We start from the raw sequence: 25,115 nt of genomic DNA on the forward strand, positions 1-25,115 counted from the left end.
ATAAAATCTCTTGGCCTGACAGTCCGAGATAGTCTGTTTTACTGATGGACGGTCAGTTATAAAAAGTTGCCTGCCAGATGGTTGGGACATTATTGTATTCCGTAAATTTACTAAGCATTCTAGTTTAAATTCAATGGATATGGTAAATTAACTGTAATGTTAATGTTAAACACATTATCATGATTATTGATGAATAAAATTTCAACAAGTATAAGCTACCAAGCTGACAATCCACCAGCTTTTTGTTATGTTTTGAGAGTGAGTGAGTGAGTTGGGTTTAACGCCGCTTTTAACAGTATTCCAGTTATATCGCGGCGTGTCAGCTTAATGTGGGAGGAAAGCCCAAAGTGATGCAGGTCTCAGACATTTACCACTTCGGTGAAACCCATGAGCACTGGTATGGTGCTGACAAACCTAGAAACATCATCGGGGCGAACTGGGATTCGAACCCACAATCACAGGTTTCTGGCAACTCTGCACAGCGAATCGCGGCGTCTTAGACGACTGGGCCACCCGTGCCCCTCGTTATGTTTTGAGAACAAACATTAAACAGAACTATTCTCATGTTTACCCATTTGTTTCTTTTGTTCATTAGTCTAGAAAATTCTGGACTGGCAACATTTTATCGGGTCTGGTAACTTTGCAATGTTAAATCTCAGGGAATCCATGGACATGATTTATGAACCTTGACATTTGTTAATCACTCAATTTCACTGAGAACAGTACAGTCCACATTCACGAGGTTGAAGTGTATAACATGGTATAATGTGATTACATCTTTTGCCAATACCCCTCTCTACAGGTGCATGTATGTTTGTTTGTTTGTTGTTTAATGCTACGCTCAGCAATATTCCAGCTATATGACGGCGGTCTGTAAATAATCGAGTCTGGACCAGACAATCCAGGGAGTGATATCATGAGCATCGATCCACGCAATTGGGATACTATGACATGGATCAACCAAGTCAGCGAGCCTGACCACCGGATCCCATTAGTCGCCTCTTACGACAAGCAAAGTCACCTTTTATAGCAAGAATGGGTTGCTGAAGACCTATTCTAAGCCGGATCTTCACGGGGCTGCTAGTATGTTTTGTGCACTAACTGGAGGTGATTTTCAGTGTTTGTTTTTTACGTTTCCAGACCAAGGAGCGAGGACGTAGTTTCCAACAAGAAACAGTTGACACTATGAGATACTTGTCATCAGCATCAGTGTGGGGAGAACAGTGATGGCCAGAAGGTAAGAGTCATGTTAAGATGACCGTTTTATATTTTTCTGATTACGGACCTGCCAACTCTAATTTTTGAGAAAATGTGAAAAAAAATAAAGTAAAATAAATAAGTAAATCAGATATCTATTGTTTCCCCCAGTCGATAGCTGCGTAGTTAGTTATTTTATTTGTTATCATCACCTTTTAGTTAAAAACAAAACACTGTAATCCTAAAAATAAAAAAAGCCTGGCCTTATGTCATTATGCCTAGTGGACAGTACATTCACCCTGGAGACTCATCTGATGGTAGGTGACCGGGGTCAAAACGTGTGGTGTCACCCTGGGCTGGTGACTTAGCTCAAAATGTGCCTCTGTTCAATGGGTGCCCGATATGTGAGGTGGATGTAAAAACCCTCTAGCGCCAGGCAGCTTGGGTCGTATACTCCCCAGGGAGTTGAGAATGATAACTAAGTGCACGCAGATCCACTGGTTGGGGAACAAACAAGACACATTTGAGCAGGTTCTAGTATCTGTATAAGTGTGGTACAAAATAATAATCATAATAATAATCATCATAATAATAATAACTAAGTGTATGCAGATCCACTGGTTGGGGAACAAACAAGCCACATTTGAGCAGATTTTAGTATCTAGATAAGTGTGGTACAACAACAACAACAACAACAACAACAACAACATAATAATAATAATAATAATAATAATAATAATCTGTGTTGACAGATATGCAAACCACACATAATGTTTATTAAATGTGTTGTATTACTATAAGCATGAAAACTGTAGACAGCTCTTACCACTATCAGATGTTGCAGTCCTCACCACTCCCAGATGTTACAGTCAAATGCATTGTTTAGGTATAATCATGGTAATATATTCTTATGTTTTTCAACAATCAGTTTTATTTATGATAATTCTATATCAAACCCATCTGACTGATCATGCTGACAGTCAAGAGAGCTTATGTCATCGCCGGTGAGTTGTGTGATCTACTGATGACTTCCCACACGAAATGAATGTAAACAATATTGAATGAAATTAGTTAGGTTTCAAGCATCAGTCCAGATATACAATAAACACTAGGGCTGTTACGATTCACTCGCGTATTCGGTGAATCGAACCGTATCCATTCATGAATTGAATTCGTTATTCGTGGTCATTAGAATCGAATATTCATGACTATGCAGTCATGTGCATTTACATACCCTGACCCTTAAAATATCCATAAGAACATGTTATATACATAGATTTCTTCCGTGACATTATTTTAGTCACTGGTCATTGTCGCATTTGAGCAGACACTAGTACCTGGATAAGTGAAGTATATTAATGTATAATTTATTAATAATTAACAAACCATGTCAAATCATTTATTTTGTTATTGTTTCACTGAATATCATGAATAATACATCAACTGCTGACTTGTTATTATTCGTGAATAAATATTCATATTCGTTACCCTATATTCATTATACGAATTGTATTCGCCTTATAGTGTATTCGCCTTATAGTGTATTCGCCTTATAGTGTATTCTTTGCAGCCCTAATGAACACTTTTTTAAACCAGACAGTGTAATTACAAGATTAATTTACGTACTTCCATACAGACTTGTTGACATGATATTTCCTGTGCTACATCCTCATGGTAAAGACCTTGTGTTGGGGTGGGGCGGGGCGGGGCGGGGTGGGGTGGGGCACATCAAAACTCTTCGACCCTGTGTAAAGGGCATCCCCCTTTGAAACCCCCCTACAAAAAACCTGTTTTTACACAGCAATTTACAATATTTTGAAAATACAAGAGTGTGAACAAACAATAAAAGGCTGGTATGGCTGTTCTTTGCCTGAGTCTTTGACTCTTATGGAAATCTTCAACAAGTTTGCTTGTGGAGAACTTGTCAAGTTGACATCATTTGGGGATAAATTCATAAACCCACGAGTAGTTGAGGCAGGGAAAACAGGGATAAGTTGCACATTAATTGCATGAATAAAACGTTCTGCAGGTGTTGCTGTGGGCAAATACCTAGCCTGTATATATATATTTTTGTAGATACATGCATAACATATTTTGGTTAATTGTGGATATGTTAGGCCCCAAAACATAAACATTTATGAAAGATGAATTGGTGTCTTGATATACAACAAGAACAAATTTATTTTTTCTCTGCGTTCCTGATGTGTATCATCGTATACTGGTTCATTCTATTTCATGTATGTTTGGAGGCAACATAAAAGGCGTCGCCCAGCAGACACAGACAGGGTTGTCCGTATGGGGAACTACCACCCCACTTCCCCACCTTGTCAGTAAAAGTTCTGTAATCAGTACACAAATAACTTTGATGTGGTGTCTGTGTGGAAGGAGTTTGAATTACGTCCGTCACTGGCCACAGAAATCCTTAAAGTCTAGTAACATTCTAGAAGGCCACGGACATTCAAATAACCTAGGGATGAACGCGACTCACGTTGACAATGGCTCTGAATCTGTCTGCTTCAGCTAGCATACAATCCTCTCTGTCACAAATGTGATTTATCTGTCTTTTTCAAAATATGAATTGTGAAAACTTCCACACAGACTGACATATGTTTAATACTGTCCTCTTATTTGATGAAACAACCCAGTAAGTAAGATAACTGGACAATTCACTTGATCTTACATTCTTTATATCAGCTAATGGTCCTGTTTGTGAACATATGCACTAGACATAAGATTGAAAGACTAAGAAAATCTATTTTCAGACCATAGAGACAATGAAGACAAGTCAAATTTGTCTTGGCATCATCTGTTGTCTTTTAGATGATGGTTAAGATCTGAAATGTTATAACATTAGATTAGGAAGGAGAAACATTAACATGTTTTATGATACAAGAGATTTGGGAACACTGACATGAGCAATATGATTAAAAGGGAAGTGTACACGCCAAAATCACTTTCTTTCTTTTTCTAAACAAAACGCAATTTTAGAATTAGTTAGTATCTGTGTTTGAAAATATACACTCATTTTTTTCACAGTGAAATTAGGAAGCTCACAATAGTGTGAAAGTGATATGCCGTTATGAGGCCTTCGTTTTTCGAGCTTAACAGGCCTGAGTTATCCCCCTTAGATTATGATGTAATTGGTGCCATTTCAACTGGGCCCCTGTCTATTCTCAACGCAAAAGATATCAAGTACCAGTTTGCGGTAAAACAACATGGCCTACGACACACTCCGGCGCAGTGGTGACTCAGCATAACACTATGCTGGCTGGCATCTGAGAAGCTAGAATCACCCACCTATACCTACACCACGTGAAGCGGCTCTAACAAAGCATGATGACGTCATAATGTTTATCAATTGGCACCAATGACGTCGTATTGCAAGGGGCATAAGCCATGGTGTTTTTGTTATGGAAATAGAACACTTGGTAAATGTAAAAAATATAAATAGTTTTAATGCGAAAAATATGTTAATTAATTGTGATATTTTTATATTTTTGTCTATGACATTTCTAGGTTAACATTTTTAATGCCCTGGCCTGTGTTAATGGCTGGCTTCTTTCTTTGGATTTTGTTATCCATAACAGAGTGTCATTTATTCATGTTCTTCCAGCTTCTAAATGTCAATCAAAGACTTTAACCCGTGTAAAGTTATGAATTGATAATGATGAATGGCTGTCTTATATATACATATATAACTGGATGTGATTCTAAGGCTTCTTTTCTTACCTTTTTGGTTATTAAGTTGGTTATGAGACTGACCAACTAAAAAAACCCTGAAATTACAATCTACCCCTGTTTTTTTGTATTTGTGAAAAATGGTGTTGGTCAGGCTGTATGTTGTCATTGGTCAAACTGTTATTTGGCCTTCTAATCCCTAAGGTATTATTCTTCATCAAATGTTTGAATGTACAATGTTTTTAATTTTCATCTTTCCCTCCATAACTTGCAGCAAATTAAAAATGTTATAGCAGATGAAATTTAAAACTCATGAAGTATTCTCCCAATGAGGGCCCACTTTATTTACTTGAATATAGAGATGGTTAGCTGGAGGTGGGCCTACGTTTTACTTGAATATAGAGATGGTTGGCTGGAGGTGGGCCTACGTTTTACTTGGATATAGAGATGGTCGGCTGGAGGTGGGGCCTACGTTTTACTTGAATATAGAGATGGTTGGCTGGAGGTGGGCCTACGTTTTACTTGAATATAGAGATGGTTGGCTGGAGGTGGGCCTACGTTTTACTTGAATATAGAGATGGTTAGCTGGAGGTGGGCCTACGTTTTACTTGAATATAGAGATGGTTGGCTGGAGGTGGGCCTACGTTTTACTTGAATATAGAGATGGTTGGCTGGAGGTGGGCCTACGTTTTACTTGGATATAGAGATGGTCGGCTGGAGGTGGGGCCTACGTTTTACTTGGATATAGAGATGGTTGGCTTGAGGTGGGCCTACGTTTTACTTGAATATAGAGATGGTTAGCTGGAGGTGGGCCTACGTTTTACTTGAATATAGAGATGGTTGGCTGGAGGTGGGCCTACGTTTTACTTGAATATAGAGATGGTTGGCTGGAGGTGGGCCTACGTTTTACTTGAATATAGAGATGGTTGGCTGGAGGTGGGCCTACGTTTTACTTGGATATAGAGATGGTTGGCTGGAGGTGGGCCTACTTTTTACTTGAATATAGAGATGGTTGGCTGGAGGTGGGCCTACGTTTTACTTGAATATAGAGATGGTTGGCTGGAGGTGGGCCTACGTTATACATGGATATAGAGATTGTCCGTTGGAGGTGGGCCTACGTTTTACTTGAATATAGAGATGGTTGGCTGGAGGTGGGCCTACGTTTAACTTGAATATAGAGATGGTTGGCTGGAGGTGGGCCTACGTTTTACTTTGATATAGAGATGGTTGGCTGGAGGTGGGCCTACGTTTTACTTGAATATAGAGATGGTTGGCTGGAGGTGGGCCTACGTTTTACTTGAATATAGAGATGGTTAGCATGAGGTGGGCCTACATTTTACTTGAATATAGAGATGGTTGGCTGGAGGTGGGCCTACGTTTTACTTGAATATAGAGATGGTTGGCTGGAGGTGGGCCTACGTTTTAGAGAGTCAGTAGTTGCTGTATCAGGCGTGTTGAGTGTTATGTGCACATAGTCATAGGTTATCTCCGAGTTGATAATCAATTTCTAAATGTGGGTCATCTTTTTTCCTTGTAGAGATTGCAACAGGAGTTACCACATTTTTGAATTGCAAAGCTTCATTAGGTTAGCTTATATTACTAATAACCATTTTCTAAAATGTGGGTCCATATTTTCCCGTCAATTTACAACTGTTAGATAAAATGATTGTGTACAAGCTGATCACTAAATTTCACTTATCGACAGTTACATTCGGAAAAGCTTCTGCAACAGACATGGTTGATGGATAGATGCCATTTGAAAAGCACATCGTGCCTAGTTAATGTACATGTTGTATCTTAATTAATTGCTGATTGGTTATTAAAGAAATAAACAAATTAACAAAAAATGGCTTCCCGCAGAGGGAGCTGCAAGCAGACACAGATGGGTATTCTACTGTTCACATGGTTTTAAATGATTTACAGGGATTGTTACGAAACATGTTTTAAGTTAAAAACCCAAATGTCAAGAAACAGGTGGGTAAATAAAATGGAATACCGTCTAAAACTTGCGGATACCCAATCAAAATCAAACCCCTTGGTAAAATACCCAAATAACCAAAAGCTTATCTACAGCTCTGTCAGTGTCATGCTCTGTCATGGCTTTCCTCGATATTGTACAGACACTCACTCACACATCCATTCTTCTTTACAGGCTACAGTGTTAAGTGTCCAATAGTAACCAACTCCAACCATGGCTGACAGAAACGCAGACATTGAAGAACGTGTCGAGGACTTGAGTCTGGGGTGAGTATAGGTTCTGTGTTACCATGATTACAGATCAAAGCTTTGTATTAATATATCAGTATTCAGGGTGTACAGTATGAGTGTTCAGTCATCGGCCATTGTCTGATAGTTATTAAAATGACTGACGACTGTACTACGCTCAGGTCATAAGGACTGTCTGCGTGCAGTATCTCTTCAGTATTTGTCTTTGATAGTGAAGTGTATGCAAGTGTGTATGTGTGTATGTGTGTGTGTGGCTGCTTGTGCTAGTCCGGACTAATGCTGGGTGTATTGTGCTAGCCCACTGACATGCCCGGCCTCAGTGTCCACTAAAACTGGCAAAGGCAAGTTCCCTAGCCATTTCCTTTTCCCTTAACTCGACAGGTGATTGGTTGGTAAAATGTTCAGATAAACCAAGGGCGGGTAATTTGAGATTGCAAAAAAACACGTGGATCCAGGAGTTGGTGTTTGCCAAAAAGTCCTGGAGAATGATATACCCTTCACATGTTGTTGTGGCCCCAAGTAAACTGTTATTTATACACTCACTGCTGTTCGAGTTAATTTTTTGCTGTTTACCTGTTTACCTGTTTACCTGTTTGCCTGTTTGCTTGTTACCTGTATACTTGTTTACAGGTTTACCTGGTAACCTGTTTACTTGTTTGCCCATTTTCCAGTTTACTTGTTTCCCTGTTTACTGGTTTACTGGTTTACTTGTTTCCCTGTTTCCCTGTTTCCCTGTTGTCCTGTTGTCTTGTTTCCCTGTTTCCCTGTTGTCCTGTTGTCCTGTTTCCTGTTGTCCTGTTGTCTTGTTTCCCTGTTGTCCTGTTGTCCTGTTGTCCTGTTTCCCTGTTGTCCTGTTTCCTGTTGTCCTGTTGTCCTGTTTCCCTGTTGTCTTGTTTCCCTGTTGTCCTGTTTCCCTGTTGTCCTGTTGTCCTGTTTCCCTGTTGTCCTGTTGTCCTGTTTCCCTGTTGTCCTGTTTCCTGTTGTCCTGTTTCCCTGTTGTCCTGTTGTCCTGTTTCCCTGTTGTCCTGTTTCCTGTTGTCCTGTTGTCCTGTTTCCCTGTTGTCCTGTTTCCCTGTTGTCCTGTTGTCTTGTTTCCCTGTTGTCCTGTTGTCCTGTTTCCCTGTTGTCCTGTTTCCTGTTGTCCTGTTGTCCTGTTTCCCTGTTTCCCTGTTTCCTGTTGTCCTGTTGTCTTGTTTCCCTGTTGTCCTGTTTCCCTGTTTACCTGTTGTCTTGTTTCCCTGTTTCCTTGTTGTCCTGTTGTCCTGTTTCCCTGTTTACCTGTTGTCTTGTTTCCCTGTTTCCTTGTTGTCCTGTTGTCCTGTTTCCTTGTTGTCCTGTTGTCTTGTTTCCCTGTTTCCTTGTTGTCCTGTTGTCCTGTTTCCCTGTTGTCTTGTTTCCTGTTGTCCTGTTTCCTTGTTGTCCTGTTTCCCTGTTGTCCTGTTGTCCTGTTTCCCTGTTGTCCTGTTGTCCTGTTTCCCTGTTGTCCTGTTTCCCTGTTGTCCTGTTGTCCTGTTTCCCTGTTGTCCTGTTGTCCTGTTTCCCTGTTGTCTTGTTTCCCTGTTTCCCTGTTTCCTTGTTGTCCTGTTGTCCTGTTTCCCTGTTGTCCTGTTTCCTTGTTGTCCTGTTGTCCTGTTGTCCTGTTTCCTTGTTGTCCTGTTGTCCTGTTTCCTTGTTGTCCTGTTTCCCTGTTTCCTTGTTGTCCTGTTGTCCTGTTTCCTTGTTGTCCTGTTGTCCTGTTTCCTTGTTGTCCTGTTTCCCTGTTTCCTTGTTGTCCTGTTGTCCTGTTTCCCTGTTGTCCTGTTGTCTTGTTTCCCTGTTGTCCTGTTTCCTGTTGTCCTGTTGTCCTGTTTCCCTGTTTCCTGTTGTCCTGTTGTCCTGTTTCCCTGTTGTCCTGTTGTCCTGTTGTCCTGTTGTCTTGTTTCCCTGTTTCCTTGTTGTCCTGTTGTCTTGTTTCCCTGTTGTCCTGTTTCCTGTTTACCTGTTGTCTTGTTTCCCTGTTTCCTTGTTGTCCTGTTGTCCTGTTTCCCTGTTGTCCTGTTTCCTTGTTGTCCTGTTGTCTTGTTTCCCTGTTTCCTTGTTGTCCTGTTTCCCTGTTGTCCTGTTTCCTGTTGTCCTGTTGTCCTGTTTCCCTGTTGTCTTGTTTCCCTGTTGTCCTGTTGTCCTGTTTCCCTGTTGTCCTGTTGTCCTGTTTCCCTGTTGTCCTGTTGTCCTGTTTCCCTGTTGTCTTGTTTCCCTGTTGTCCTGTTGTCCTGTTTCCCTGTTGTCCTGTTTCCCTGTTGTCCTGTTGTCCTGTTTCCCTGTTGTCCTGTTTCCTGTTGTCCTGTTGTCCTGTTTCCCTGTTGTCCTGTTTCCTGTTGTCCTGTTGTCCTGTTTCTCTGTTGTCCTGTTGTCCTGTTTCCCTGTTTACCTGTTGTCTTGTTTCCCTGTTGTCCTGTTGTCCTGTTGTCTTGTTTCCCTGTTTCCTTGTTGTCCTGTTGTCTTGTTTCCCTGTTGTCCTGTTGTCTTGTTTCCCTGTTGTCCTGTTGTCCTGTTTCCTGTTGTCTTGTTTCCCTGTTTCCTTGTTTCCCTGTTGTCCTGTTTCCTTGTTGTCCTGTTGTCCTGTTTCCTGTTGTCTTGTTTCCCTGTTTCCTTGTTGTCCTGTTGTCTTGTTTCCTGTTGTCTTGTTTCCCTGTTTCCCTGTTGTCCTGTTTCCTGTTGGCTTGTTTCCCTGTTTCCTTGTTGTCCTGTTGTCTTGTTTCCCTGTTTCCTTGTTGTCCTGTTGTCTTGTTTCCTGTTGTCTTGTTTCCCTGTTTCCCTGTTGTCCTGTTTCCTGTTGTCTTGTTTCCCTGTTTCCTTGTTGTCTTGTTGTCCTGTTTCCTGTTGTCCTGTTTCCCTGTTTCCCTGTTTACCTGTTTACTGGTTTACTTGTTTACCGTTTACAGGTTTACTTGTTTCCCTGTTTTCCTGTTTACTTGTTTCCTGTTTTTCAATTTACTTGTTTTCCTGTTTTCCTGTTTACATGTTTACCTGTTTTTCTGTTTACTTGTCTACTTGTTTATACAACTGAAGTATGACTGACTGTGCAGTGCTGCCAATTACTAAAACATTGAATGGTGGTTCAGTACAACAAATGAAAACTTTGATCTTTTACAATTTTCTTTCACTGATGAAGTTTTTCACAATGACCTGTCTAGCTACCAAGTTTACACTTCGTCACGACTAATTCCCTCACAACCACTGGTGTGATATGTAACCATGGTAACATGACTTCAACTTCAACATGTCTACTAGATTTGGAAAAAAAACCTATTTTTTGTCAAACTCAAATTACTAGATACATTTGAAAAAAATATGTTTAGCAGGGAAGTGATGGGCCAATAGCGTTTGCGGATCAATAACAATTTTCTTTCAGCGCACAGTGAAATTCAGTAATTGTTAACAACCCTTAGATAATGTATTGCCTGTCCTAACAGGGTCATTTATAAAGCCTTTAAATGAAGGGAACAGTTTATGTGCTTAAAGCTGAAAGTGAAGCATGTTTATGTCACATTCTTTAAAAAGGAATCATTAGATGGTGTCTGTCACCTCCAAGTAAAACCTCAGTGATTGTTATTTGATGCTTCCCAGTTTAACTCCCAGAATCTTAACTAACCCAAACTAGGTCACCCTCTGTTGCTCAGTGAGTTCAAAATCCCTTGTGTTAGAGAGCAAATAACACAGAGTGAGTGAGTGAGTGAGTGAGTCGGATTTAAAGCTTCTTTATACAGTATTCCACTTAGGGGTGAAAGGATTCAGCAAGGTCTCGATACCATACATATCTTGATACGTAGGTAACGATACATATCGCGATTCACATATTTATTTCAAATTGCATGGAAACTTCTTGACTATAATTATTTCGGAGCAGGTTCAAAAGACAAAAGCTGGTTGTGGACACATGTTCGTAGCTTAAACAAACAAACAAACAAACAAACAACACAATGTTATGTTTGAAATGAAAACGATTTTAAAACCCACTGAACTGTTGCCTTTACATGATGCCTACTAGGGGTGACTATTGGCCTGGAAATCACTATTGCGATAACTGTTGGTATTGAAAGAAACTATTGCGATAACTATTGATATTGCAAGCAACTATTGCGATAAATATCGATGGTTTTCAGTGTATCATTTTAGATGGAGAGTTTTAGAGTTGAATTCAACCTTGGAACTGAAGTTTCCTTTGAATATGATTACCATAACAACAAACAAAAAGTAAAGTTTGAGATATGACTGATTTGTTTTTATCTTTACCCTAATAATTTAAGAAAAAGAAACTTTAACATTACCATGTTTAAATTACTACCACTCATGATCAAAAGAAAAACAAATTTGAACAGCATTGCATGTATTTTATTGAAAGTGTAAAACAATCGCAACTATCGATATTCCTAATTGAAATCGATACTATTAATCGGAAACTGATTTAACAATCGATTTATTGACTTTAAGTGCTTACCAATAGCGATATACCGATATTTCGATTTATCGTGACACCCCTGATGCCTATAGATTTCACTGTAGATAAATGTTGCTTATGAACACTGACACTGAACTGTGCCTGGTGAGCAATAGCCTTGGTGCTATTTTTGATTGTTTGTTAGAGAATTTCTAATCATTAACATGTTACTATATTAAGATACTTATTAACCTGCCTTGACAAATACTGGGTATTAAAACTCTTTTTTTGTCTCAGAAGACCATGAAATCTAAAATCAATAGTATCTGGTGTATTTCATGAGTATGTAGGCCACCGTCATTTCCAGTCGACCTTTATCCAGTCAGTTTTCAAAATAGACATGAGAATCAAGAATGTGTCTTAACACCCTTTGGGTTGTGTTATTTCAAGAACAGTTAGTGTTTGCTTATTTACAATTTTTTTTTTTCAAAATACATGTCTTTCCTCGTACGGTAAACAGAGAGTGCTCGCTGTCGAATCATCATGCATGTGACGATGCACGCTGACTGTCGTAACTCTCCGATCCACTGGAAAAGAATATCTTCCAGTGGCTTGAATGGCGTCTCAGATCCTCGTCTGGCCTTCTTCGTCTTTGGCATCTCCTCAAGAGACGGCTTCGCTGTCCTCCATTTCCTTACCATTGATTCATTCAATGAAAACTCACGTGCAGCAGCACTGTTGTTTGTACTTTCAGCATAGGAAACCACCTTAAGCTTGAAAGCAGCGTCGTAGGCGAATCGTTTTCTCTTGGAATTCATGATGAAGAATGTCAAGTCAACGAATAACAAATTATTTATACCCATCCATGGTCTACTCAAATACTCAACCATTCTATAATCCCTTAAATCTACTACACGGCTTCCCTCCGACTATGACAAGAAACAATGGGTTTGATCTTTGGTGAGATAATGGGAGTAATATTTAATCGCCAATTAACTATGTTGTATCTAACGAGGCTTATGTTTGCGTCACATTCAGCGTGTTTATTCAACTCTCACTTATACACACCGTCTCCAACAGTTGTTAATACAACTGTAAAAACAACGGGAATTGATTTCAGCTTCACCGGCTATCACATGTTAGGTCACATGTGCAATATGCAAATGCTTACCGGTACTTTCGGCTCTCTACTCACGGATGTTGATTGTTTTACCGTGTAAGCTGGCTTGACATTCTGGATCGAGGCGAGGGTCATTTCGACTTTATTTGCAGAAAATATTTAACTTTATTCAAGGAAAACAGATACAAATCATGTTTTTGTATGGAAATAGTTATTTGAACAGTTATTTAGAACGAAATGCAAAGTTTTATTGTCAAATGCTGGGCTGGCTATCGAACGCCGGTCGACATCGCCAGTGGAAGCTGAAAGTGAAACAACTGGAAAAAAACGTGAGATCTTCGACTCCGTGTATAAGACGACCCCCCTTCTTAACCCCCTCATTTTAGGTACGAAAATCTCGCCTTATACACAGCGATATACGGTATTGTAATTCTCATAATTCTCTGAATCAGGAACAATTTTTATGTTTTTAAGGATTTGTCTTGAATTACGAACTAAGAGCCCAGGCGCATTCTGAAATAAACGTTATATTTTAAAGTCTATATTTTCATTGTCATTTCATTCAGTGCAATGATGTAAAACTAAGCTCTAAAGCGTCTTCCTCTGTATTGGTCCTGTTGTCAGTGATATACAAGTCACTTGTATCCATGACATGATGAAGTGGGTATTTCTTATTTACAATTCACAGCTTCCGTGGTCTAGTGGTAGAGCATCCGCTTGGAGAGTGGAAGGTCCGGGGTTTTATGCCCGGCTGTGTCATACCAAAAGACGTTAAAAGATGGTACTTGTCGTTACCCTGGCGCTTGGCATTAAGGGGCTAAAACCAGGACTGGTCAGCTCAGAGTCAGAATACTGTGTCTGAGTGGGGTATTCATGTATCTCAGACATCTTCCCGAGGCAAGAGAGTTAACTGACTTTAAAAGTTTGGTTTCTACCCTTGCCGAACTAGGCTGGAATTCCTGGGCTTGATTGTAGTGCCACCAGTGGCTATTACCAGTTATGTCCCTTCTAAGCAGCTCCTATGGATCAATCAGATTCCACCTCTCGTATCACTTGCATTCAAACAAAACAGTGGCACCCACTCAAGACAATCTGATCGATAATCAAGGTCTATATTGTGATAAAACGGGTCTTTCTTACATCGCGAAATGCATCAAATCACGTGAGCATCTTGATCAAAAACATGAAAATATTTGGAAAATATCTGTTGACAACGAGTTGGGGGTGCACATGCTTTGCAAATCCTGCAATTGACCAAAATCTGCACAACAGTTTACTAACCGAATTTCGATTTCGTTGCGCCATTTTGATTGGATTATGCATAGACTCCTTAGTCCAGCCAAAATGTAACTCCATAATACCAGCCTAGTTCAGCAAGGGTGGAAACTGGACTTTTATAGTCAGTTAACTCTCTTGCCTCGGGAAGATGATCTCAGAGGGATAGCACTATAAAATATATTGTCATTACTCCGGACTAGTGCACACAAGCACACACACACACGCGCATGCATGCACTATATAAGTGCAATAATCTTGAACGCAACATTAAACCCCATTACAATTCAGGACGTTTTCCTGACATTCTCCTCAAGCTCAGACTGTATCATCAATCACAGTTCTTGTATGCAAAGCAGGAAGTGACAGTACTTTCCCCAGTCTTCCGGTCCAGGCATGTCTGGGTCAAGCAGCAGACCTTGCTACCAGTCATGAGGAGGAAGTTAAGCTGTGGTACTTCCTCCCAACTCGCCTCATGTCATTAGGCGTAAGGTCAAACATGTCAGAAGTACAAGATTAGCTGCATTAGGTCTGTTTGTTTTGCAGTCCAGAAGTTGGTTTCAGTTCTGGTTGATTTGTCCATATCTTTAGACATAAGTCGCGAGACAGTTTGTAAAGTTTCTTTCAGTCGTTACTTTGTTGTGTAGAGTTACATCCCTTAGTTGTGGCAGGATCCGGGGTATGGGTGGCCGGGACGTCTAAGGTGCAGCCATTTGCTGTTCAGAGTTGCGTCCCTTGGGCACGCCAGAAACCTGAGATTCTGGGTTCGAATCCCAGTTCGCCCTGATTATGATTCTAGGTTTGTCAGCACCATACCCGTGCTCGTGGGTCTCACCCAAGTGGTAAACGTATGTGACCTGCATCACTTCGTGCTTTCCTCCCACATAAAGCTGATACGGCTGTGATATTACTGGAATACTGTTAAACCCAACTAACTCACTCACTGTGAAAGGATCCAGTGTTTGTTTGGCTTCCCTGATTCGCCCGTATTGAACGTGTTCTGTCTTCTTCTGGATGGGACCGTCTCCGTGGTTTTAGTGGTAGAGTGTCCACGCGGAGAATGGAAGGTCTAGGTTCGATCCCCAGCCGCGCCATACCAAAAGATGGAACTTGATGTTACCCTTCCTGGCGCTCGGTATTTAGGGGCTTAAAGAAGGACTAGTCGGCTTGGAACAGTATCAACTGTGGCATGGTATCTCAATGGGCTCACACTATAAAACTGGCATTTGTCCAGACAAAAGACTGATACTTTGTCTCTGAAAATAGTATAATTTTGATAGAACAAATAACCCCTTTTATATTGAAAAAGGAGCCCTAGTGAGATAGGAGATTCAGAACCTGAAATCTAGACTTGCTTCATTTAGGGCTTTTGCATTACAGAGAGGGCTATACGGAAGGGAAAATAAAATGATTCAGGGACTGTGAGACAGACTGTTCGGACTAGTACTAGTGTATGTAGTGCATACACATCGCATATTAATGCAATAATTTTGTAGGCAACATTACTCCCCAATTCACCTGACCCCATGTAAGGAAGACACTTATGTTTTTGAAACCAAGACGTGTTGTGACTCCGGTGGTCGTATCACTGTAGATCTATATCCTGTATACCCCCTGGGATCTTATTTTCCTGTTATCAGGAATAAATAGGCCAAGGTCATGGCATCATAATTGACAAAACTGATAAGCTTTGAGTGACATACTTTATAGTCCCTGTCAGTGTGAGAAGGTGATGGTTGTTTGTGTTGTAGTGGTTGTGTTATCTAGGCGTATCTTAGTCAGCTAAATATAGCCCTTTGGGGAAAAAAGATTAGCGGACAGGGATAAAGTGGGGGTGCACTAAAAAAATAAATGGATGTTGAATGCAAGTAATTCTTTCAGGAAACAGTTTGTGTTTGTAAGGGAGCATCCATTTGTTTCTGTGGGATGGGGATGGAAGATTTTCTAAATGAACAGTTTGTTCAGAAATATGCCCAAAATGAATAGCTTGTTGGCAGTGGATAAAGAATGGAATAGTTAGTTTTGTGGAAAATATCCAAACATTGAAATTTTTGTATTAATAGTGAAAATGCAAAGATTGTTTGAAGGTGATCAGTAAATACATAGTTTGTTGGATACAGATAGGTTAGAAATAGATTGTTCTCAAAACAAATCTCCCCGCTCCCCCATACAAATCAAATAGTTGGTCCTACAGCAAAGAAGCAATCAATTAAATGTTATTTTTGTTGAAAACTTGTCACCAAATGATTCGATTAATGTTTTAATATGTTAACATGATAGTATGCTTTAAAAGGGAGGGTGGCTCCAATGCAGAAGCCCCCCTCTCCCCTGGAATCGCTTATGTTATTGTTGACAGTGATTGTTGTTGATGAAGTTGTCTTATCGGCTGTCATGGGGAGGTTCATCATGTTAGGGGCGGTGGGGTAGCCTTGTGGTTAAAGCGTCCGCTTGTCATGCCAAAGACCCAGGTTCGATTCCAGACATGGTTTACAATGTGTGAAGCCTTTTGCTGGAATATTGCTAAAAGCAGCGTAAAACCATACTCACTCACCAACTCATTGTGTTCATGTCAGATTATTGTGGTTTGAGTCAGTCATGCGACTGCTGGGACATTTTAGTTTGGCTATAACACATGATTTGTTTACAGTACGTTTCTGGACTGTTTCTTTCTCTTATTTGCGTTGTCTGTTAAAAAACATAAATGATATTCTGTCTGTGTAATTGATGAATTCATAAAGGCCTGTATGTCTTTAATTGTTCATGCTTCATTAAATTTTGAGTTGGCAGAAACAAATGTGGGTTTTGAAAGAGTTGTTTAAAGCTTTCTTTAGCTTCCCTTTAAACGTGTGTCAGCACTATAAATCGGCATCAGTCCGGACTAGTACTAGCAGCCACACACACGTGCATGCACGTCGCTATATAAGTGCAATAATCTGGGATGCGATGCTAAACCCCATTTCACCATCACTTTCTTATAAATGAATTTTAGCTGAAAAAGGTGTTTCCCTGGATATTAATGCTGTATTTGAGATGGTCCGCAATAATTTTTATCGTCACTTGTTGAAATCATTAACAGGGATATATCAAGACCTGCTAATAGGCCGATATTGGACCCCATGTCTGCACGAAATGACCCCAAAACTTGAATTAAACATTTCCCAATTCACTGTTACTTGAACTAATGTTATGGCTCTGTAAGATGCCTTGTATTACACTGTTAACAGGACCGATATAAGGAAGAGGCTTTAATGCTCAGTTTGACATTATCTTGATTATAACCTTGACTACAATGTTAAAAATCAATGTTAATATACCTCTGAATTTAGAAAAGCTGAACTAAATAATGATTTTCCCAATTTGCCTGTCAAGGGCACTTAGTTTGGAATCCTAGATTTCCCTGCATGAAAGAACAGATACTCAAAATAGCAACGAATGAGTCCATAACAGGCTGGCGATATGATACACTTGGTACTCAGGGTGACTCGGACCTCTTGGCACGTGCCCCCATCAGTCAAACACTACATGATATGATACACTGGGTACTCATGGTGATGCAGACCTCTTGGCACGTGCTCCCATCAGTCAAACACTACATGATATGATACACTGGGTACTCATGGTGATGCAGACCTCTTGGCACGTGCCCCCATCAGTCAAACACTACATGATATGATACACTGGGTACTCAGGGTGATGCAGACCTCTTGGCACGTGCCCCCATCAGTCAAACACTGCATGATATGATACACTGGGTACTCAGGGTGACGCAGACCTCTTGGCAAGTGCTCCCATCAGTCAAACACTACATGATATGATACACTGGGAACTCAGGGTGACAGAGACCTCTTGGCACGTGCCCCCATCAGTCAAACACTACATGATATGATACACTGGGTACTCCGGGTGACGCAGACCTCTTGGCACATGCTCCCATCAGTCAAACACTACATGATGTTAGTCCATTTTGTATTGCTTGCCTCTAGATCCTCTATGTTCAATACAATGTTATCATATATGCACTTTTTTGTTTCAGGATTTTGGAAATCGAGGCTAAGTCGGAAGCAGGATTTTCTCTGTCTCCGAAACGTGAAAACGGAATAAAGAAGTACAGAAATGCACTTTCCCATGCGATCCCTGTCAGGAAGGGCAAAAGGTGGGAACAGCCTACATCTCCCGCTCTTGTACTTGTAGACTGCTGCATGTTTGAAGAGCATGATTTTACCCACAGGGACAGAGTTGAATAAATGCCAGAAACTCGCACAGGGCATTATATTGTTTGTTCGTGCTTGTAGCCGACATTGTTCCAATTCTTCTCAACAATGAAACACTGTGACATCATATAGTTTCAACATAGTCTGTCTCCCAGACCCTAGACCGCCGTCATATAGCTGGAATAGTGCTGAGTGCGGCCTTAGATAACAAACCAGCCAACCAAGACCCTAGACCGCCGTCATATAGCTGGAATAGTGCTGAGTGCGGCGTTAAACAACAAACCAACCAACCCAGACCCTAGACTGCCGTCATATAGCTGGAATAGTGCTGAGTGCGGCGTTAGATAACAAACCAACCAACCCAGACCCTAGACCGTCGTCATATAGCTGGAATAGTGCTGAGTGCGCCGTTAGATAACAAACCAACCAACCCAGACCCTAGACCGCCGTCATATAGCTGGAATAGTGCTGAGTGCGGCGTTAGATAACAAACCAACCAACCCAGACCCTAGAGAAGTCAATTAAAAAAGGAGTCCAACTCAAGTCTAGAGTGATCTGGAAAGTCTAGATTGCCTTATCTCTCGGCCTGAAATTAAGATTGTTCATGGATCCATTTGGATTTTATTTTTTTTATTAGATTTTTTAGATATATATTTATATAACTTTATTTCTGGGACTAAATGTCAGTCTAGCTTCCACCTATCAGCATTGAGAATTGCTAAAATGCACACATGCACATATTAGAAAGTTGCACATGGCCTTTCTACCCTAGGTAATATAGTTCATTTTGTGTTGCATCACCAGATCCAAGTATGAGTTTCCGCTGGCCAAGGCCGGCTGCTTCAGCAGCATCTTCTACAGCTGGCTCTCCCCAACCATGTGGAAGGTCTTCCGGAAAGGTGTCGACTTCCTCGAGAACATCCAGATACTGGACGAGGACTCGGCTAAAGTCAACTCAGACAGGTAGTGTTGTCATCAGTTGGGTAGCTTGGTGGTTGATGTGCTAGCCTATTGTGTGCATGACTGGGTTTGAATCCAAACAGTTGTTGGAGAACATTCAGATGCTTGACAACAACTTGGCTAAAGTCCACTTAGACAGGTCGTGTTGTCAAAATGTCATCATTTGGGTAACCTGGTGGTTGATGTGCTAGCCTGTTGTGTGCATGACAGGGTTTGAATCCAAACAGTTGCTGGAGAACATCCAGATACTGGACAAAGACTGGGCTTAAGTCCAGTCAGACCAGTGGTGTTGTCTTCAGTAGGATAGCCTTGTGGTTGATGTGGTTGCTTTGAGCTTTCCTCTCACAACAAGGTGACATAACTGTTCATCACCTTTAAAGGCACATTCAACCCCAAATCACTTGCTCAGGATGCAGAGTTGTGTCCCTTAGGCATGCCAGGAATCTGTGTTTGAATCTCAGTTTGGCTTATATTATTTCTGGGGTTTGTGCTTGTGCTTGTGGGTCTTACATTTCAGACCTGCATCACTTCAGGCTTAAAATGACACGTTGTGATATAACTGTTTTAAACCAAACTCATTCGCCCACCCACCAACTCACCCACCCACCCACCCACTCACTCACCCATCCACTCACTCACTCACTCACTCACTCACTCACTCACTCACTCACTCACTCACTGATCCACTCACTCACTGATCCACTCACTCACTGATCCACTCACTCACCCACTCACTCACTCACTCACTCATCCACTCACTCTCTCACTCACTCATCCACTCACTCACTCACTCACCCATCCACTCACCCATCCACTCACTCGCTCGCCCGCCCGCACGCCTGCCCACCCACCCACCCACCCACCCACTCACTCACTCACTCATTCCATGTTCCAGATTTGAAAGGTTGTGGAAAGAGGAAGTGCGCACAATGGGCGTGGCAAAATCTTCCTTCGCTCGAGTCCTGTACCGCTTCGTCAAGACTCGAGTCATCGTGACGTTCTTCATCATACTTATTTTCTGTGCCTTTTGTCTTGCTAATCCGGTAAGACGGTACTCATGTTTTTGAAATCTTTAACAATAAAATAAGCTGACATCTAAAAAAACTTACTACTCAAAAGAAGTGAAAGACACACGATTCTTCCCTATGAATATGCTTAATACACATGTAATATGTCATAGCATAACAGATCAACTATAGGAATTTTGAATGAATAATGACTGATTGATGATAAGGGTGCGCGGTATTACCGGTATCTCGGTAAATTCAATTTCATTCTTTCCATTATACGCATCACAAAAATCATTTTTAAATGCTCGGTATATTGGGTAATTTCAAATAGTGATTTTATCATGTGTTTAATGTTACGCTCTTGCCAAATACCCAGGGCCCCGTTCCACAAAGCGATCAGTCTGTCGTAAGTCTATGTTAAAGTATGGGAGTTACGATCATCTTAGCGCTACGATCGCTTTGTGAAACGGGGCCCAGAGCTTGCATCTGGAGCATATACATCGAATGAGTGACCATTATGTTGTACCAGCATCTTGTTTTGTTCCATTTATGAACTTTATACACTGGCGCTTCAAATTTAGGATTTAGAATTATACAATATATTGCGATACATAGTGCTATACAGCCTTGTACATTGTAAAATATTGTGATACACTTTGAACCTCCAGTACCCATCCCAAATTGATTGTAAACAAATTTCACCATTAATAACATCAGACTACATAGTATTGTTTTCTTAAAGAAAAAGAAGGAAATAGGTCAGTATAAGAATACAAGTGATAAAGCTAGCCTTTACCTTTTGGACCGGTGAAGATCCGGGGTAGAATAGGTCTTCAGCAAGCCATGCTTGCCGTAAAAGGTGAATATGCTTGTCGTATGATTTGGGTTGTTCCTTAAGAGTGTTAAATATTTTCAATCTTCCATTCACAGATATTTTTAATCCATAATTTCCTCAACTACTTGTCTCAAGGGGATATAACCATCGGCACGGGTCTGGCGTACGTGGCCGGGTTATTTCTGTGTGAGGCCGGTAGGACCCTGACTGGAGCTATAGTCTGGAACCTCGGCTACCGTTCAGGTGAGACACATTGTTACCATGGTGATATAGCTGCAGTCTGGAACCTCGGCTACCGGTCAGGTGATACACATTGTTACCATGGTGACATAGCTTCAGTCTGGAACCTCGGCTACCAGTCAGGTGAGACACATTGTTACCATGGTGACATAGCTTCAGTCTGGAACCTCGGCTACCGGTCAGGTGAGACACATTGTTACCATGGTGACATAGCTGCAGTCTGGAACCTCGGCTACCGTTCAGGTGAGACACATTGTTACCATGGTGATATAGCTGCAGTCTGGAACCTCGGCTACCGTTCAGGTGAGACACATTGTTACCATGGTGATATAGGTACAGTCTGGAACCTCGGCTACCGGTCAGGTGAGACACACTGTTACCATGGTGACATAGCTGCAGTCTGGAACCTCGGCTACCGTTCAGGTGAGACACATTGTTACCATGGTGATATAGGTACAGTCTGGAACCTCGGCTACCGTTCAGGTGAGACACATTGTTACCATGGTGACATAGCTGCAGTCTGGAACCTCGGCTACCGTTCAGGTGAGACACATTGTTGCCATGGTGATATAGGTACAGTCTGGAACCTCGGCTACCGTTCAGGTGAGACACACTGTTACCATGGTGACATAGCTGCAGTCTGGAACCTCGGCTACCGTTCAGGTGAGACACATTGTTACCATGGTGATATAGGTACAGTCTGGAACCTCGGCTACCGGTCAGGTGAGACACATTGTTACCATGGTGACATAGCCGCAGTCTGGAACCTCGGCTACCGGTCAGGTGAGACACATTGTTACCATGGTGACATAGCTGCAGTCTGGAACCTTGGCTACCGTTCAGGTGAGACACATTGTTACCATGGTGACATTGCTGCAGTCTGGATCCTCGGCTACCTTTCAGGTGAGACACATTGTTACCATGGAGACATAGCTGCAGTCTGGAACCTCGGCTACCGGTCAGGTGAGACACATTGTTACCATGGTGACATAGCTGCAGTCTGGAACCTCGGCTACCATTCAGGTGAGACACATTGTTACCATGTTGATATAGTCTGGAACCTCGGAACTACACTGCTACACATGTTGTTGCAGCCTTGAGCCTCTACTGTTGTTCTGGTGGGAGACACGTTGTTGTATCGTAGCTACACTACACTGCTACACATGTTGTTGCAGCCTTGAACCTCTACTGTTGTTCTGGTGAGAGACACATTGTTGTATTGTAGCTACACTACACTGCTACACATAGAGATGTTGTTGCAGCCTTGAACCTCTACTGTTGTTCTGGTGAGAGACACATTGTTGTATTGTAGCTACACTACACTGCTACACATAGAGATGTTGTTGCAGCCTTGAACCTCTACTGTTGTTCTGGTGAGAGACACATTGTTTTATCGTAGCTACACTACACTGCTACACATAGAGATGTTGTTGCAGAACTTTTCTTCATGGGACCATGCAGGTATTTCTGTTTGAGTAGGTCCCCGGCACCTCTTGCTTGTCCAAAGACCTAATTCCCGACTAACAGGATGAGGTGGTCAGCTCGCTGACTTGGTTGATTCATGTCATCGTATCCCAATTGCATAGATTGATGCTCTTGATGTCAGTCACTGGGTTGTCTGGTCCAGACTCAATTAATTACAGACCCCTGTCATATAGATGGATTATTGCTGAGTAACAAACAAACAAACAAACAAACAAACAAGCAAGCAAGCAAGCAAGCAAGCAAGCAAGCAAGCAAACAAACATACTACTAAGGGGTATCGTGTTGGGGCGGCGGTGGGGCAAACAAACAAACAAACAAACATACTACTAAGGGGTATCGTGGTGGGGCGGCGGTGGGGCAAACAAACAAACAAACATACTACTAAGGGGTATCGTGGTGGGGCGGCGGTGGGGCAAACAAACAAACAAACATACTACTAAGGGGTATCGTGGTGGGGCGGCGGTGGGGCAAACAAACAAACAAACATACTACTAAGGGGTATCGTGGTGGGGCGGCGGTGGGGCAAACAAACAAACAAACATACTACTAAGGGGTATCGTGGTGGGGCGGCGGTGGGGCAAACAAACAAACAAACAAACATACTACTAAGGGGTATCGTGGTGGGGCGGCGGTGGGGCAAACAAACAAACAAACATACTACTAAGGGGTATCGTGGTGGGGCGGCGGTGGGGCAAACAAACAAACAAACATACTACTAAGGGGTATCGTGGTGGGGCGGCGGTGGGGCAAACAAACAAACAAACAAACATACTACTAAGGGGTATCGTGTTGGGGCGGCAGTGGGGCAAACAAAAAAAACAAAACAAACATACTACTAAGGGGTATCGTGTTGGGGCGGCAGTGGGGCAAACAAACAAACAAACAAACATACTACAAAGGGGTATCGTGTTGGGGCGGCGGTAGGGCAAACAAAAAAAACAAAACAAACATACTACTAAGGGGTATCGTGTTAGGGCAGCGGTGGGGCAAACAAACAAACAAACATACTACTAAGGGGTATCGTGTTGGGGCGGCGGTAGGGCAAACAAACAAACAAACAAACAAACTACTAAGGGGTATCGTGTTGGGGCGGCAGTGGGGCAAACAAACAAACAAACATACTACTAAGGGGTATCGTGGTGGGGCGGCGGTGGGGCGGCGGTGGGGCAAACAAACAAACAAACATACTACTAAGGGGTATCGTGGTGGGGCGGCGGTGGGGCAAACAAACAAACAAACAAACATACTACTAAGGGGTATCGTGTTGGGGCGGCAGTGGGGCAAACAAAAAAAACAAAACAAACATACTACTAAGGGGTATCGTGTTGGGGCGGCAGTGGGGCAAACAAACAAACAAACAAACATACTACAAAGGGGTATCGTGTTGGGGCGGCGGTAGGGCAAACAAAAAAAACAAAACAAACATACTACTAAGGGGTATCGTGTTAGGGCAGCGGTGGGGCAAACAAACAAACAAACATACTACTAAGGGGTATCGTGTTGGGGCGGCGGTAGGGCAAACAAACAAACAAACAAACAAACTACTAAGGGGTATCGTGTTGGGGCGGCAGTGGGGCAAACAAACAAACAAACATACTACTAAGGGGTATCGTGTTGGGGCGGCGGTGGGGCAAACAAACAAACAAACATACTACTAAGGGGTATCGTGTTGGGGCGGCGGTAGGGCAAACAAACAAACAAACAAACAAACTACTAAGGGGTATCGTGTTGGGGCGGCAGTGGGGCAAACAAACAAACAAACATACTACTAAGGGGTATCGTGTTGGGGCGGCGGTGGGGCAAACAAACAAACAAACAAACAAACATACTACTAAGGGGTATCGTGTTGGGGCGGCAGTGGGGTAGCCTACTGGTTTAAGTGTTCACTCATCAACGCCGAAGACCCGGGTTTGATTCCCGACATGAGCACAATGTGTGAAGCCCGTGTCTGGTGTCCCCCGCCGTGATATTGCTGGACTATTGCTAAAAGTTGCGTAAAACCATACCCACTCACTCACTCACTCAGTATTGTGTGGTCTTGCTTAGTTATTGCGTATCATCGTGCCCAGATGGTGTTGTTCAAGCTTCATGACATCCCCCCCCTCAAGATTAAAGCCTTTCAATGTACATTCTGTTTTTCAGGTGTGCGTGTTAGAGCTGGTGCTACAAGTTTTTTATTCAAGAAAATATTACGATTGAAGAGTTTGAAAAACAAGACTGTTGGCGAGGTATGTATTCTTGTGTGGAAGGTTGGAAACATAGTCCCTTTTTCCTGTTTTGGACAGTGTAATCAATGCTGTGTAATCAATGCTGTGAACCACTCCGATCAAGTTGGTATCATGATAAGTTTGCAAATGAGATCTCTTAGCAGGAACTGCTTTTTGTAGGCTCTGTACAAGGGTAATTAGGAAACTCTGGTCCGGCGGGTCCTGAGTAGGCCGCGAGTACCCACAGGACTACC

The 25,115-nt window shown here is 42.0% G+C and overlaps 1 protein-coding gene across 2 annotated transcripts in view; it reads left to right on the top strand.

Annotated features, from left to right (window-relative positions):
• Window positions 1–25,115, top strand: part of LOC139447578 (ATP-binding cassette sub-family C member 5-like) — a 78,313-nt gene that overhangs the window by 15,406 nt on the left and 37,792 nt on the right. Inside the window, exons 2-8 of one of the 2 annotated variants that reach the window (XM_071228986.1) lie at window positions 1,141–1,237; window positions 7,028–7,119; window positions 17,947–18,066; window positions 18,929–19,087; window positions 19,980–20,127; window positions 21,025–21,172; window positions 24,797–24,882. In XM_071228986.1, the coding sequence (XP_071085087.1) occupies window positions 7,067–7,119; window positions 17,947–18,066; window positions 18,929–19,087; window positions 19,980–20,127; window positions 21,025–21,172; window positions 24,797–24,882 (714 nt within the window). In that variant the 5' untranslated portion in view covers window positions 1,141–1,237; window positions 7,028–7,066. Of the gene's footprint in view, window positions 1–1,140; window positions 1,238–7,027; window positions 7,120–17,946; window positions 18,067–18,928; window positions 19,088–19,979; window positions 20,128–21,024; window positions 21,173–24,796; window positions 24,883–25,115 lie in introns of those variants that run through there. The other variant, XM_071228987.1, reaches the window with a different exon arrangement.

The sequence above is a fragment of the Haliotis cracherodii genome, unplaced genomic scaffold (assembly GCF_022045235.1).
Source record: "Haliotis cracherodii isolate W230 unplaced genomic scaffold, xgHalCrac1.p SCAF_7, whole genome shotgun sequence".
Lineage (NCBI taxonomy): Eukaryota > Metazoa > Mollusca > Gastropoda > Lepetellida > Haliotidae > Haliotis > Haliotis cracherodii.